At 42.2% G+C, this 16300-nt stretch overlaps 1 protein-coding gene across 1 annotated transcript in view; it reads left to right on the top strand.

Annotated features, from left to right (window-relative positions):
* ITGA8 (integrin subunit alpha 8) overlaps positions 1-5276 on the top strand; it is a 205425-nt gene extending 200149 nt beyond the window's left edge. Inside the window, exon 30 of the mRNA XM_073018751.1 lies at positions 2007-5276. Within this exon, the coding sequence (XP_072874852.1) occupies positions 2007-2093 (87 nt within the window). The 3' untranslated portion in view covers positions 2094-5276. The remainder of the gene's footprint in view (positions 1-2006) is intronic.
* Positions 5277-16300: the final 11024 nt, after the last annotated feature.

Here is a 16300-nt window from a genome sequence, read left to right as displayed (position 1 = left end):
GCTGTTGAGGGAATTTAGGGGGATATAGTTAAGGATTTTAAAAGACAATTATGGAGGCATTTTTGGAAATTTTGAACAGTCTGAAGGATATAAAGGGAAAATCATGTCTTGTTTGCTTTGGCATACTTAATGTGTTTATATAGCTGACATTTAAGATGACTGGAGGTGTTAGTGTTGCTTTCATCTTGAGATTTCTTGTAAATAAATATATAGAGAGTTAGGCTGTATTAACTAAGACCTGTGATCTTTTTTCCAATATGCTTAGAGTGATAATATTCTAATGGAGATTTCTTTTTCTTGTTTAATTAACCAAGATCATAAGCTTTTTATTGACATGGCCCTATCATCAATCCTTTGAGATTTTTTATAAGCACTATGCAGATGTAATTAATATAGGTCAATTCTGATTTTTTATTTCAGTTATTAATGCGGCCAAATAGATCATGCATGTCATAGGATGCTTGTACTTAGTTTTTCATCTTGCCAATTAGTTTGTCTCCATTGGGAAGCCTGAACTTAGTCTTTGATGTGTTTTACTGAGGTTTGTTCTAAAAGCCCACAATAGAAATTAATTTCTGGCCCCTAAACAATTGCCAGGTTTCACAGAGCCTTCCATTCCAAAATGGAAATGACGTCCCAGTTACATGACTATAGAGTAATTAACCCAGTCACATCTTTTATAACTATGTGGTGTTCCCTAAAATCATAGTGCGTTTTTATTTTGAAACAATATGCGGCATGGCTAATAGACATATAAACTGAGAAAACCTTGACTTTGAGTTAAGTAATAGCGTTTCTGATCATTATCAGCTGTTTGTGTCATCCTACACCCACGTAGTCTATGACATACCTTTAGAATGGACTTTTGTGTTGTTCTGTCACTCATAGTAACTGTATTTCCAATGAGTATAAGACACAATCATGTGTGCCAATTGACAGGATATTCCAGTAGCCCTGGGAAAGAGAGATGACTAATGTCTATAAGCCAAATCCAGTTAATTGGCTTCCAACATGAGAAACAGAAGAAAAAATTGAGGTTCCAGGTGTCTAGGAAAAAATATAGTTTACTTGGCAAAGTACTAATTTGACACCGAAGAGGAGGAAAATTCTAGAGTCACCTCCTCCTTGAGTTGCTGGCTAATCTTTGGAAAGTCACTAAGATTCTGTGCCTACCTGGTTCTGGCATTGAAATAAATGACAAATCGATTCTCCCTCTATATATGCTCTATGTTCCACCAAGCACGGAGGGATGTGTGGCCATCTCTTCACTTCTTCCTATAATCCATCCCAAAGCAGCCGACAGGATTCTTTAGGAGACAATCTCCCTTTCCTGGTCAATAGTTCGTGCTTCTGCTCTAGTAAGCATGTGGGAAACCCTTGGGACACATTCCTGTGATCTCGGGAAAGTATCCAAGGTCCATAAGTGGTCTGTACGAAAGGGACATCTTCTACTCCAACTGCAGGGCAGGAGAATGGGTGTGAGCACTCTGCCCTCCTGCTCACCTTGCCCTATGCAATAAACTCTCTACAAGTAACAAACACTGTACTCACACCTCCTAATTTGGAGAAACGAACTGATTATATGCACAGAGCTCCAGGCTCCTTCGAAAATACATAAAGGGCCAGGCATGGTGGCTCACACCTATAATCCCAGCACTTTGGGAAGTCGAGGCAGATGGATCACTTGAGGTCAGGAGTTCAACACCAGCCTGGCCAACATGGCAAAACCCTGTGTCTCCTAAAAATACAAAAATTAGCTGGGTGTGGTGGTGCAGGCCTGTAATCCCACCTACTCTGGAGGCTGAGGCAGGAGAATCGCTTGAACCAGGAGGTGGAGGTTGCAGTGAGCCAAGATCACGCCACTGCATTCCAGCTTGGGGGATAAAGAGCAAGATTCTGTTTCCAAAAAAAAGAAAAAAAAATATGTAAAGTGAAAATTCTTTGAATGAGGGGTTTCACAGATTCCCAGAATGACGTGATTTTATAGCCCATCTTTCCCTTTATAGTGTGGATTCTTTGACAGAGCCAGACCTCCTCAGGAGGACATGACCGACAGGGAACAGCTGACAAATGACAAGACCCCCGAGGCATGACAAGAAAAAAAAAGAAAAAAAAGACCAAAGACCTCAAACACGGGTCCTGTTCAAAGAAAAAGAACATGAGAGTTAAAAATCAAGGTTTTCTGATACCTGACAGTCACCCGGGAAATGGAGGGGACCCTGGAACATCACCTCATCTACACCACACTTTGGAGAAATTGTCATGGGTGCCCACTGAGCCCTGTTGGAAAAGGAAACACCAACGCTGGAGAAGCCATCAGCAATTGTGGAAGATTTTCTTTTGCTTTAATCGTTCTGTATTTGGCAGACACTTTGAAATGGGTATGGGAACATAAGTTGCAGTCCGGATCAATCCAGCATAAGTTACAGAGATGAAATCTCTGAATCACGATAGAATTTACAAGGTGAACTAAGGTGAAATGACTGAATTACCATAGAACTTAGAACTAAGACCACATCGTCCAACACTACTGTATCCAATGGAACATTTGACACCTCCCTATGGAAAAGAAACATTTCTAAGGACATTATGGCTCAGGGAGACAAGTTATATGTTGTTGGTACTGTGAAAGTACTTTTGAAAGGACAAAAAGAATCTTGTGAGTGAGGGTGAAAATTTATTTATTTATTTTCCATGTCTCTAGGTTGAGAATCTGTCATCTAGAGAATTTGGAAATTAAGGTTTGGTTAGCTAGTTTTCAAAATCACTCACTCAGTTTCCTCCTAACAACCACTGTGTGCAGATAACTCATTTAGCAGAGCTTCTTCAGAATTTAGACAGTGCTAAGGAGAGGAAGATTGGCATTAGGAATCAGTTCTGTTTAATGCTTTGCTGCCTTCGATCTGAAATTCCTTTCACTCACATTATCCAGGGACTCACATCTGCTTCATTTAGCTTTGCAAGATGTTGCATTTATATTTCCTTGTATATCTTTCCATTGACTTAGTTAATACATGAATTTCAAGGTACCCTCTACCCTTTGGAGTGTTTAAAAGTAATGGTAAAATGTCTAGAGTTCATTAATTAAAAAGGAATTTAACAATATGGGTAAACATTATTTTTAATGTCTATAAGAAGCTACACTTCTTACAGATATTTAGCTTGGGATTAAATACCTATTTTTCGGGCTATGCCTTGTACTTGTATACACAGAGAAAACATGTTGAATATAACTTAGACAAAACATAAAATTATACAGGCATGAGCCAAATTAGGAAAACTGATTCCTAAAGATTTTATTTAAAATTGCTTATTCCAACTTTATTACTTATTTTTACTGCTAATCCTTATAATATATAACTTTGGAGAATAATCTTTTATTTAAGCTCTTTTCCCATCATCTTGAATTTAACCATCACAAATTTTTTACGTTTAAAACTCTTGTAAATAATTCATAATCGTGTAATATTATCATTTTTGAAGTAAAATTGACCAGCCAAGTGTATAGGTAGTCTGCACAATTTTGTATCCTTTTTTAATAATGAAAAATTACTATGAAGAAATACTGAACAAATTTTTATGTGCAATATTTTATAGACCTATGTATCTGAAGCATGTTTACACTGGCGTTATTTTTTTTTAATTAATTTCCTAAACGTTAAGTATGATAGAACAAGCTGACCCAAATCCTTAAGTTTACAAAGCTGTTGGAAAACTTTGTGTCCCGATTTCAACAATCACGCTTTATTTGAAAGATGAGCCAAGCTCACAGACACTAAATTTTATGTCATGCTATAACCTGGAGAGAAGCCATTTGGCTACAGCTGCGGAACTTCATTGAGGAGCAAATGAAAGGCACATGGACGAGCGCACTGGTGCAGTTCATGTTCTTCCTGCCTGTGAATTGAATACTGTCCCGGTAGCAGTTTCGGGTCTGTCAGGAGCTCAAGGCTGGTTTGTGTGGCTGACTATGGATGAGCACTAAATTTGCCTCGAAGAATTTAAGGGGTGTCCACACCAGTCTCTGGGGGTCTTTGGTGTTAGTCCTCCAGGTAGAGCCAGTTTTACAAGTAGGTGGCCATCTATAGGATATGATGTGAGCAATGGCAGACAGCTTTCTCTGTCTCCAGGTAATGCCTTGACTCTGGTGATCCTGGCTGACCTGTGACCAATAAAGATTAGCTCCTCGGGATTTGGGGTCCTAAAAGGTCCCTGAAAAAATGCACCCCTTGTCTTTAAGCCAGTATTTGTGAAGGAACTGAGAACTCTTAGGGCTACATAAACAGAGACCCCTGTTGAGATAGTTTATGCGGATACCTGGGAGGAACTAGAGATGCTGGAAGGAAGACTGAGACCCAGAATGAAGCAAGGCATGAAGGCTCCAAAGTGAACTGCACCATCCCAGAGTCTCAGCCAAGATGGCCCCTTTCCAGGGGCCTTCCACCTGCCCACAGGCACTGCTACCTATGGGAATTGGAGAAGGCTGCTGCGCACATGCGCATGCGCACAATGGCACTCCCCCCCTTTAGAATATGGACACAAAGGCCGGGCGCGGTGGCTCGCGACTGTAATCCCAACACTTTGGGAAGCCGAGATGGGCAGATCACTTGAGGTCAGGAGTTCGAGACCAGCCTGGCCAACATGGCGAAAACCCGTCTCTACTAAAAATACAAAAATTAGCTGGGCGTGGTGGCAGTTGCCTGTAATCCCAGCTACCTGGGAGGCTGAGGCAGAGAGAGAATCACTTGAACCCAGGAGGCGGAGGTTGCAGTGAGCTGAGATCATGCCACTGCACTCCAGCCTGGGCGACAGAGCAAGACTCTGTCTCAAAAAAAAAAAAAAAAAAAAGGAAGCAAATGGAGGAGGGGAGGAAACTGAGGTCAGGCAAACCTTCCAGCAATCAATTCTGCCCAGAGAACATACTGATGACAGAGAACACACAGAGGTTATCTGCTTCTAGTTAGAGCACTGCCGATTGCCTTCATAATTCATAATGTGCTGTACTCCTCTGAGGGTCTATCTGTATTCCTCTTCGAAGAATTCCCTTTTTAAATTCTTGTCGCTGGGTTTTAAGACACAAGAATAGGGGCAAATTAAGGGTTATAAACTTGGAGATTTTTATACAGTAAATAAAAAAAAATAGTATGTACTAGTCACCACTGAAACTGCATTCTTAGAACTCAACTCTTGTTTTATTTAAATACATGTGTAGATATCTGTGAAGATTTTCATGTACCTATTTACCTTGTCACTAATAAAATTAAAACTGAAAGATACGATGGCGTAATTCTGGTTTATTTCACATGCGACATAAGCTTCCCTGTTGTGGCCAGACATCAGAGGTTTTTGTCTCTACATCTTAATTCCTTATTAGAAAAACATTTAAGATTGGGAGAAATTTAATAGAGCAAAAATGCAGTGCTCCCTGAGAGGATGCAAATGTTCTGCTTAGATTTCAGTGATGTTTGTATTAGACTACGTGAGTGGCCAGGCGCAGTGGCTCACACCTGTATTCCCAGCACTTTGGGAGGCCAAGCCAGCAAATCATGAGGTCAGGAGTTTGAGACCAGCCTGACCATGGTGAAACCCTGTCTCTACTGAAAATACAAAAATTAGCCAAGCGTGGTGGCGCACATCTGTAATTCCAGCTACTCAGGAGGCTGAGGCAGGAGAATCGCTTGACCCCAGGAAGGGGAGGTTGCAGTGAGCCAAGATTGCACCACTGTACTCCAGCCTGTGCAACAGAGCAAGACTCCATCTCAAAAAACAAATAAACAATAACAAAAAAAAAAAAACCACAAACCACATACACACAAAAACAACTCCGTGAGTATAGTAAAAATTATTAAAGTGTATGTTTTAAATGAGCACATTTAAGGTATGAGAATTATATCTCAATAAAGACATTAAGAATGTTTAAGTACTTTCTAGTACCTCTACCCTTATGCAAGTGATTTCTCCACTGTAGATACAAGTTAGCTCCTTTACAAAGCCTTCCCTTCATCTTTGCCTAACTGTCCTCCATTAGCGTTTTGTGAATTTCCGTACTTTTCCATTTGTTCCCATAGCTACCTTGCGGCTGAGTGACGGTCAATGAGAGCAGAAACCATATCATTTCCTCAGTATGTTTCCTATACCTGGCACCAACACCTGTTATACAATCAGTGATCAAAACAATTGCTAGAATGGATGCATGACTATATATACACGCATAGTCATAATCATGTGAACAGGTGCTTTTGTCATTCCCTTCATTACTAAACACCAGCTACAGACAAATGTGTGTGCATCCTCCTATTTACAATATTCATACAATGTGATGATAATAGTAAATGTTCTATTCAGTTAGTGAACCATGGTTCATTTAACCATCCCCCTCTTATTGGGAATAGCTGGTCACAGATTCTTATATTAAGAACAGCATTATGAGTCCTGCACAGTGGCTCTGGCCTTAATCCCAGCGCTCTGGGAGGCCGAGGTGGGCAGATTGCTTGAGTCCGGGAGTTTGAGACCAGCCTGGGGAACATGCCGAAACCCCGTCTCTCCAAAAAATACAAAACATTTGCAGGTCGTGGTGGTGCGTGCCTATAATTCCAGCTACTCAGGAGGCTGAGGTGGGAGGATAGTTTGAGCCCAGGAGGTTGAGACTGCAGTGAGCCTCACTGCACCCCAGCCTGGGTGACAGCATGAGATGGCCTCAAACAGAGGAAGAAGAAGAAGAAGAAGAAGAAGAAGAAGAAGAAGAAGAAGAAGAAGAAGAAGAAGAAGAAGAAGAAGAAGAAGAAGAGGAAGAAGAGGAGGAGGAGGAGGAGGAGGAGGAGGAAGAGGAGGAGGAGGAGGAAGAAGAAGGGGAGGAGGAGGAGGAGGAGAAGGAGGAGGAGGAGGAAGGGTACCACTTCCTTCCCAATTCTTTCAGCATGGTTTAAATAGTTTGATAATTGTTTTCAAATGTTACTTTATATTAATTTATATTTTATTAGAATTTAGTAAATTTAATGTACACATTTAATTTTGAGTTCTAATATTTATCAGCCACTCAATATAAACCTATTTATTGCTCATAAGCCATAAGATATTTAAATATTTGACACTTCTCTGACATTCATGAATCCCAGTGAGAACAATTTATCTGGGTGTTTTCCCTGTACCCCACAGCAAGCAGTAGGATGAATCCTTCACTTTGTATTATATACCACTCACACTTCAAAACCTACGCCTGGCCAGGCATAGTGCCTCATGCCTGTAATCCCAATACTTTGGGAGACTGAGGCAGGAGGAATGCTTGAGGCCATGAGTTTGAGAGCAGCCTGGGCAAAATGGTGAGAACCCATCTCTACCAGAAAAAAAACATTAAAAATTAGCCTAGTGTGGTGCCGCATACCTGTAGTCCCAGCTACTCAGGAGGCCCGGGTAGGAGTATTGCTTGAGCCCATGAGTTTGAGGTTGCAGTGAGCTACGATCACTCCACTTTCGGTTTACTGCAACCTCCACCTCCCAGATTCAAGCGATTCTCATATCTCAGCCTCCAGAGTACGTGGGACTACAGGCACACACCATCATGCCCAGCTATTTTTAGCAGAGACAGGGTTTCACCATGTTGGCCAGGCTGGTCTCAAACTCCTGGCCTCAAGTGATCCACCTACCTTGGCCTCCCAAAGCGCTGGGATTACAGGCATGAGCCACCATGCCTGGCCTGATGCTGAAGAGCAAAGCACTCAACCCAGTATAAACTAGCCTGTGTGGTGCAAGACTTGCCTGAGACATACACAAGAAGGCTCCACCTTGGCCAGTCCCACTGATTAAAGACTGCACATATTCATCGCAAAGAGGAAGAGGAACTCCTATGAGGTCTTCCATCGTAGTCAGATGCTCTGTAGTTGGACAAATGAGGTGGGAGCTCAGTCTTCTCAACGAATTCTGTTGATGTGATCTCTTTGCCACGTCCCATCACTTTATATGTAGATGCTTAACTGTGGCAATACTTCCTAAATGTTGAGTTGAGATTTGGGTGCCTAGACTGGATGAAATGAGATAAGGATCACTCCTTGCAGAATTCTAACAAGGTAAAATTCTCTTGTGGATTGCACACTTCCTCTGAAAAAGTTGCACCATCCTCACAGATTACCTGTAGAGAAAAGAGCATTCATTCTGGTGCCTGCAGGAAGATCTAGAGCATGAAAACCTTTGGTTGATGTCCATAAATGCTAAGACAGTATCCCCCTAGGGTCTAATGTTCTTTTTCCCAAATATAGCAGATTTTCTCCTCCAGAACTCTGATTACATTAAAATGTTGATTTCTTTAGCATAAGAAGTTTAAAGCATTGAAACTTTAGGCTCATTTTGGGAGCCAAGTAAAATGATAACTCCCCCAGTGATGCATAAGTCAATGGCACATTCAGGATGGCCAGCATGCATTAGGTATAACTTTGCTTGCCATTTTAAACTCTCCCAACCTCCCAAATATCATCTACCTTTGGAATTGTTAATGAGCAAGTTCTCCATTATTTGTGATTATGGGTCAAAATCCATATAGAAATGTAGCCTGACACTAGGACCTCCTGACAATAAAAAGTCTTAGATTTAACCTTTTTTTTTTTTTTTTTTTTTTTTTTTTGAGACGGAGTCTTGCTGTGTCACCCAGACTGGAATACAGTGGCGCATGAGCTCTCGGCTCACTGCAACCTCCGCCTCGCAGATTCAAGCAATTCTCCTGCCTCAGCCCCCTTAGTAGCTGGGATTACAGGTGTGCACAACCATACCTGGCTAATTATTGTATTTTTAGAAGAGACGGGGTTTCACCATGTTGACCAGGCTGGTCTCGAACTCCTGACCTCAGGTGATCCACACACCTCGGCCTCGCAAACTGCTGGGATTACAGGCGTGAGCCACCATGCCTGACCGGATTTAACTTCTATTGGTGACATGATATAACACAGTAAGAATGGCTCCTCATCCTTCTGTGCTATGGCTTATTTTGATTGTGGTTTGTGTTGTAGAAACAACTAAGTCATTAGCAAATCATCCTGCTAGCCAACCTTTAGGTGGGATTGATTTTTAAGCAGTAACAGTAGACTTTCCTGGATTTAAAGTTTTGTATTTCCACTTTCATTCACTTCATTGATTGAAAGGTACACATACAACTATAATTTTTATTTCCATAAGGGCTTTTAATTTTTCAAAACTCCATAGTTTTCTTCTGTGTGAGTTTTCTAGGGCTCCAAGTTCCACAAACTGGATGGCTTAAAACAACAGAAATGTATTGTCTCATGGTTCTGGACACCAGAAGCCCAAAATCAAGGTACTGGGGAAGCTGTGTTCTCTCTGAAGGCACTAGGGAAGCACCTGTTTCCAGGCATCTCGCCCAGCTTCTGGGAGTCTCAGGTGTTCCTTGGCTTGTAAACGCAGCACATGGATACTCCCTCGTCACATCATATTCCCATGTGTCCTCACATCATCTTCCCTCTGTGAGGACCTGGGTCCATGTTTCCCTGTTTTTATAAGGACATATAAATCATATTAAATTATGGTCAGCCCTAAATTTTCTCATTTCAACTTGATTACTTCTATAAAGACCCTCTTTCCAAATGAGGTTCCATTCTGAGATACCAGAAGGTAGGACTTCAACATGTCTTTTGGAGGGGACACAATTCAACTCACAACATCCCCCTTCAAAAGTGTCTGTTCTAGGCTGGACATGGCGACTCCTGCCTATAATCCCAGAGCTTTGGGAGGCTGAGACAGGAGGATCGCCTGAGCCCAGGAGTTCAAGGCTGCAGTGAGCTGTGATTGCACCACTGCACTCCAGCCTGGGCAACAGAGCAAGACCCTGTTTCTAAAAATAATAATAAAATCCATAAGCATGTGAATTAAGGATAGGCTGAAGATTTTAAAGAGGATATCTTTACATGAGTCTTTTGAAAAGCTACCCTTTTCTCTTGCTTCCACCCCACCTGTCTGCTCTTCCCACTGCCTTCTCTCCAGTATTTATTGGGGGATTTTCATTGATTTATATGTAAGGAGTGGCTCTAGGAATCAAAAGTGAGTATTACCTACTCACTCAGGTAATATGCTTGCGTTCGCTGAGTGAATAATAGATTTACACATATTTATGTTTTCCCTTCACTTACTGCCTCTATGCATATATTACAAGATCAAGGCGATTGCATTTTTCAAATAATTAACTCATCTACTTTGCCTTGCTTTGCAATTTCTTACTACCAGCAGCCATATTCTCTTTCTCCATTTTTCTTGTCCCTTGAAATAATCATTTTATTCTCATAAGCAATAGGCATAAATATGAGTTTTATGATATATGTGAGTAGATTCCTGGCTGGTTAGAACCCAAAGGGTGCTGATCACTGAGTTAGTGGGAAGCAGAGAGGAAGTTCCTGTATTTGGGCTGTAGGGCTTGGTCCCCAGCCCACTATTTTTTTTTTTTTTTTTTTTTTTTTTGAGACAGAGTCTCGCTCTGTCGCCCAGGCTGGAGTACAGTGGCGCAATCTCCGCCCACTGCAAGCTGCGCCTCCCAGGTTCACACCATTCTCCTGCCTCAGCCTCCTGAGTAGCTGGGACTACAGGTGCCTGCCACCACCACGCCAGGCTAATTTTTTTTGTATTTTTAGTAGAGATGGGGTTTCACGGTGTTAGCCAGGATGGTCTCAATCTCCTGACCTCGTGATCCGCCCGCCTCGGCCTCCCAGAGTGCTGGAATTACAGGCGTGAGCCACTGCACCTGGCCCCCAGCCCACTATTAACACAGAGAAGACATTGTTTAAATCTACAGTGACCCAGAGGTGAGAAAAACAGTTGCCACAGTGGGTGACAGAATGAAGAAAATAAAGATAATGAACATTCTCTGGGCACATATTGTATGTGGCACTGGGCCAGACACTTGTGGTAGAAGTGAATTTACCAAGCATAGGTAGGCAGGGCCCTTGGTGCCACAGGTAAGAGTGAACTGTGCCTGCCCACATACATCGCTGTGGTCTCACAGGTTGGGCAATTGGCCTGCAGGTCCCCTAAACTACCCTTTTCTCTTGCTTCCACCCCACCTATCTGCTCTTCCCACTGCCTTCTTTCCAGTTATTGGGGGATTTCCATTGATTTATATGTAAGGAGTGGCTCCAGCTCCACCTCCAGGTGGAGGGCATTGAATATTTCCCTTTGGCCAGTGGCCTCTCACCCCACACTCAGGTTGAGGAGTCTCTCTGGGCCCATGAGCCCCAGGCGTCAGTGATACTGGCTGCATTTGATCATTGAGAGAAAAAACAACAAAAATAGGAGATGCCGCAACCACACCATGCAGGGAATAGCTGAGTCATCTGGGATTGATTAACCTGAAGAGGAGAATGTCTGGGGGAAACACTGACCCCAGGTCTCTAACGGATTGTTCTGAGGAAGAGGAAGTCAAGTAGGAAGGAGCTGAGGATGGCATCATAAAAGCAGCATTAACAGCAGTAAGAATGAAAATGCATTAGGCATCCACTCTGTATGAAGCCCTCCACTAAGTAATTTATGTGCATCTTCCTTTTAATCCTTAACACAACCATACAGGACAGATACTGCCGAAGAAAAACTCATTCTGACACTTATTAAGACGGTGAGGCAGACTTGATTCAGGACCATCGCCATGGGTGTAGGGGCCACAGCAATGGGGTTTTGCAGTAGGGAAGATGATTGGGCTCAACTTTGAATACAGCAAGGAAAAGTGGGGATTATAGGCAAGGAGCAGGGTGGGGGTTGGCGGATTGAAAATCACAAAGAGGAAACATCAGGGTCGGGGCGATTCTGGCTAAGGCCGAGACAGACTAAGGTAATCAGACGTCACCTGGGGCATGGTGATGGGGAGGAATTTGGTCAGATGTAAAGGATGGGAGCTCTTTCCAAATGAACTTCGGATTCTTGCTAAAATGGGATACTACGAAGACAAAGATGAAAGCCCATGTTTGGCTCTGGTCAAGGAGAGGGCTCAGAGGAGCCTGACAGTTTGGCCAAGGAAGGAATTTTTGCCAATATGGAATTGATCCCTGTTTTGCTGATGAATCGCAGGCTAGATGGACTCTGTAGCTTCCTCTGCTGGTTTGCCCCATAGCAAATGGCAGAAATGACATTCAAATCTAGGTCTGCCTAATTGCAGAGACCAGGATCCTACAACCTGCCACAGGTAACAAATATGGAGAATTCCTACTAGATTCATGTTGAAAGCAGGGGAAGAACCGTTTAAAATAATGAGGTTGAAATCATTTGCCATGACTTCCATGATCCCTTTTAAATTCTCCCAAAATCAGAGAATAAAAAGAGCTAAGATCTGTGAAAGTCTCCTAGATACAGAAGTACAAAGCTGAATCCTTCCTTTAGTTTACAAAGAGTTGGGAATAAGAACCACAGACATTTTGTCCCCTTCTATTTTCAGAATTCTATTTAGATTCATGCACATGACTAAACATTCTCAACATTCTCTGACACCTAAAAATTTTGATATATGCTTATATGGTTCGGCTGTGTCCCCACCCAAATCTGATATTGCATGGTAGCTCCCATAATTTCCACGTGTCATGGGAGAGACCCAGTGGGAGACAGGTCTTTTCCCTGTTGTTCTCGTGATAGCGAGTAAGTTTCACGAGATCTGAAGGTTTTATAAAGGGGAGTTCCCTAGCACACACTCCCCTTGCCTGCCACCATGTAAGATGTGACTTTGCTCCTCATTCACCTTCTGCTATGATTGTGAGGCCTCCCCAGCCATGTAGAACTGTGAGTCAATTAAACCTCTTTCCTTTATAAATTACCCAATCTCAGGTATGTCTGTATTAGCAGCATGAGAACAGGCTAATACATGTGCTATTTAATTTTAACATACTTCAACAGGGAAATCCCTTCTTTAGGTCATCTGTGAAGGTTGGAACTGACTCCCAAGGCCATGGGGTTTCAGAATTTTAGAACAGTGTATTTTAAATCATTTTCCTTACACCAAAAAGCTACTTCTTAGAAGCCTAAATGGCAGAATAAACTCCTTTGTCAAATCAAAAAATCTTGCTTTTCTCTGCTTCATTTTAGGAAACTACAACCTCATATAACTGGGCTGCAATGGCCCCAAACAATTGCTGTCTAAAGATCTCCTTACTTGGGGGATTAACCTAATAGTTTTTTTTAATCTTCTTTAAACTAGAAGTTATTAAGGATTAACCCAGACAAATAGAATTCAAATTTAGTCCTTGACCTAGGAGGTCTGTTAATTGCATCAACAGCAATCTCTGTTCATATGTAATTCAGGCTATGTGATGTTGAAATGCTATACATTTTTTTTAATGGAGATGCTGTGTGTAGAATTAGAAGAATGAATTTCTCTTAACTCCCCTGTAGGATGGAGAGAGGGAAAAGATAATCATCATTTCTGGCTTGAATACTGGGTCAGAGAAAGAAAGGTGATGGTGTGGTTTTGCCTGATGTGAGATGTGAAGCCATCTTGGGACTGACAGCATTTCATTATGGTTGGACAGAAAGAGAGGGAAACACAGACAATATTCTTCTTTCTCTTTATAAAGACCTGACTGTCTTCAAGAATTAATATTTATCCTTAGGACTTTAGAGGAATACATGTGAAGGGGGTGTGTGTGTGTGTGTGTATGTATGTGTATGTGTGTGTGTATATAAGAGAGAGAGAGAGGGAATAACGTATGTGGAGAAAGAAGAAAGTTTGTGATGCATGCTCATGGAAAAACCTCAAAGGGTCACTTGGGAAGTCAAAACATACCATCAAGTATCCTAAGGAACATTCTACCAGCCTAGATGCTCAGGTGTGAGGAAATGTAGTGCTTTGGAGAGGAATGGACTGGCTCTAAGGAGAGGTCTGGTGAGAGAGGAGGGAGTTTCCCTCAATGTAGATGAGATTTACGGCACGGAGACTGGAAAAAGGTAGGTTTATACAGGGACAGAGTCAAGGACGGGAGAGCCATGAAGAAGAGAAATCCCTGCAAAGAGCTTCATCCCATGGACAATGGGGAAGTCATATGTAGCATGAAAGTTAGAACTTTTTTTCCTCCTGTGTTGTGATGCCTTTCAATGATCTCATCTGGGAGAATTGGAACTGCCCCTAAATGGTAGGTTGTATTAGCAACCCCAATCCTTCTCTCTCCCCTATATCTAAGCCCTTGGCCACATGGCTTTGCTGTTCCTCCCATCAAAGGGCCAACTAGCTTTCCCTGACCCTTGCTTCTGAGTTCAGCCACATGGCATGCTCTGACCAGTGGGATACTAGCAAATGGAAAGCAAATATGTGGAAAAAGCACATGCACGATGAAGTCTGGTCTCCTTCACCTCTATCATCACCATGAGAAGGACATGCCAGGGCTATGCTGCTTGTCCTAGGAGGAGAATAAAAGTTAGAGGTACAAGGAGCAGAGCCACCTCCTCCCAAGTCCAGTGTAGATTAGCTGATCCCCTGGCAGCCCGTAAACTCCACATGAGTTATGATTTTTAAAATCTAGCCTTTTTGACCCATCTCTATTAGGTTTTTTTTTCCTCATAATGCCATTACCCTTATATGTGCATCCCAGGGTCAGGAGATAAAGCCCACTCTATCAAGTACTTATCACCGAACTTGCAATTCAGTCTCTCCTACTTTTGAGTTCACATAAGAAAAAAAAAAAAAAAAAAAAAAAAAAAACCCTCCTTTAGTAGTTTCACTCAAGACAAAAATTACGAGGAGGTGGGAGGAATGAAGGGTTACATCTGGAGAGAGTTAAGTTGCGTGGCCGCAAAAGCAGCTGAGAAGATATCATGCGGCGATTTCCCTTGTGTGACCAAGCTTTTGCTTGGGAATGGGCATGTTTTCTAATGGTTGTGGGTTTTATTGAAACAGAAGGAAAATACTGCATGTTCGGAGAGGAAATTCGGCAGTTTATTTAGGCTGTTAAACCACGTTTGCCCTAAATTTATTGACCAGGAAGATCCTGTTAACTAAAATGGGGAGATCTTAGGGAAACCCTAAATCTTGTGCAGCCGTTAGTTACTGGGCACCCACAGAGCTTTTGATGAGATTTCGTGAAGAATATCTTTTACAGGGTTTGAAAATGTAAGTCTTCATATATCATTCCCCTGTGATGTCTGCTTTGATAATCCAGGCTGATGTCATAAAGAGATGGTGACTAACAGTCTTGAGTGTTGCCAGTCGACTGTCATCCCCTAGCCTCTGTGCCTTTACTAAAATCATCAGAATTTGTCATTCTTTCTCTTCTTATCTGTCTACCTGCACCATTTGATTAATGAAAAATAATACTTCTGGCACATAAAATCATTTTGATTTTATACTCCCATTAGAGTATAAAATAGTATGAAATTCCCATCAGAGTATAAAATAGTATTTTGCCTATGCTAAAACATGAACTGCTATGCAAATCACTGCCCCAAGTTGCCTCAGAGGAAAAAAAAATGCTAAAATGTTTTAAACTCTTTTTAAGGCTTGACCAAAGGTTGTTTAGGGACAGTCTTTTATTTAGAAATAAGTTAGGATCGTCTGTAATCCCAGCACTTAGGGAGCTGAGGTGGGAGGATGACTTGAGCCCATGAGTTCGAGACCAGCCTGGGCAACATAGCAAGATCCCATCTCTATTAAATATATATTTTTTTTAATTTCTAGAGGTAATAAGTTAGACTCCAAGAAGCCAATGGCTATCTCTTTTTTCTCTTCCCAGTTTCACACAGGATTCAGCTCAGCCAGTCATTCGGTCGTTCTGGAAATATTCTCATCTCTTGGCTTTTACATCAGCACATTCACCTTCTGCTCACTGTTCTGCCTGGGTCTCTTTGTTGGTCTCCTTCTCCACTGGTCAGTTTCCAAATGTGAGGCTCTGTCATACTCATCTTAGGCTCTCATTGAATATGTTTACATTCTCTCTGGATTACCGCCGCAGGTCCATGGACTTAGACACCATCTCGATGACAATGACTCCAATTCTCTACCTCCAGTCATGCCACGGTAGGTACATCTGTCACCCCACTGTCCCCTCAACATCTGCACTTGGACACATAATAGGCATTCAGATTTTTTTTTTTTTTGGACAGAGTCTTGCTCTGTTGCCCAGGCTGGGGTGCGGTGGCATAATCTCGACTCACTGCAACCTCCGCCTCCCGGGTTCAAGCGATTCTCCTGTCTCAGCCTCCTGAGTAGCTGGGATTACAGGCACCCACCACCATGCCTGGCTAATTTTTTGTAGGGACAGGGTTTCACCATGTTGGCCAGGCTGGTCTCAAACTCCTGACCTCAGCTGATCCGCCTGCCTTGGCCTCCCAAAGTCCTGGGATT

The sequence above is a fragment of the Chlorocebus sabaeus genome, chromosome 9, assembly GCF_047675955.1.
Source record: "Chlorocebus sabaeus isolate Y175 chromosome 9, mChlSab1.0.hap1, whole genome shotgun sequence".
Lineage (NCBI taxonomy): Eukaryota > Metazoa > Chordata > Mammalia > Primates > Cercopithecidae > Chlorocebus > Chlorocebus sabaeus.
Note: the sequence above shows the minus strand (reverse complement) of the source record. Positions and strands in the feature narration are given on the sequence as shown.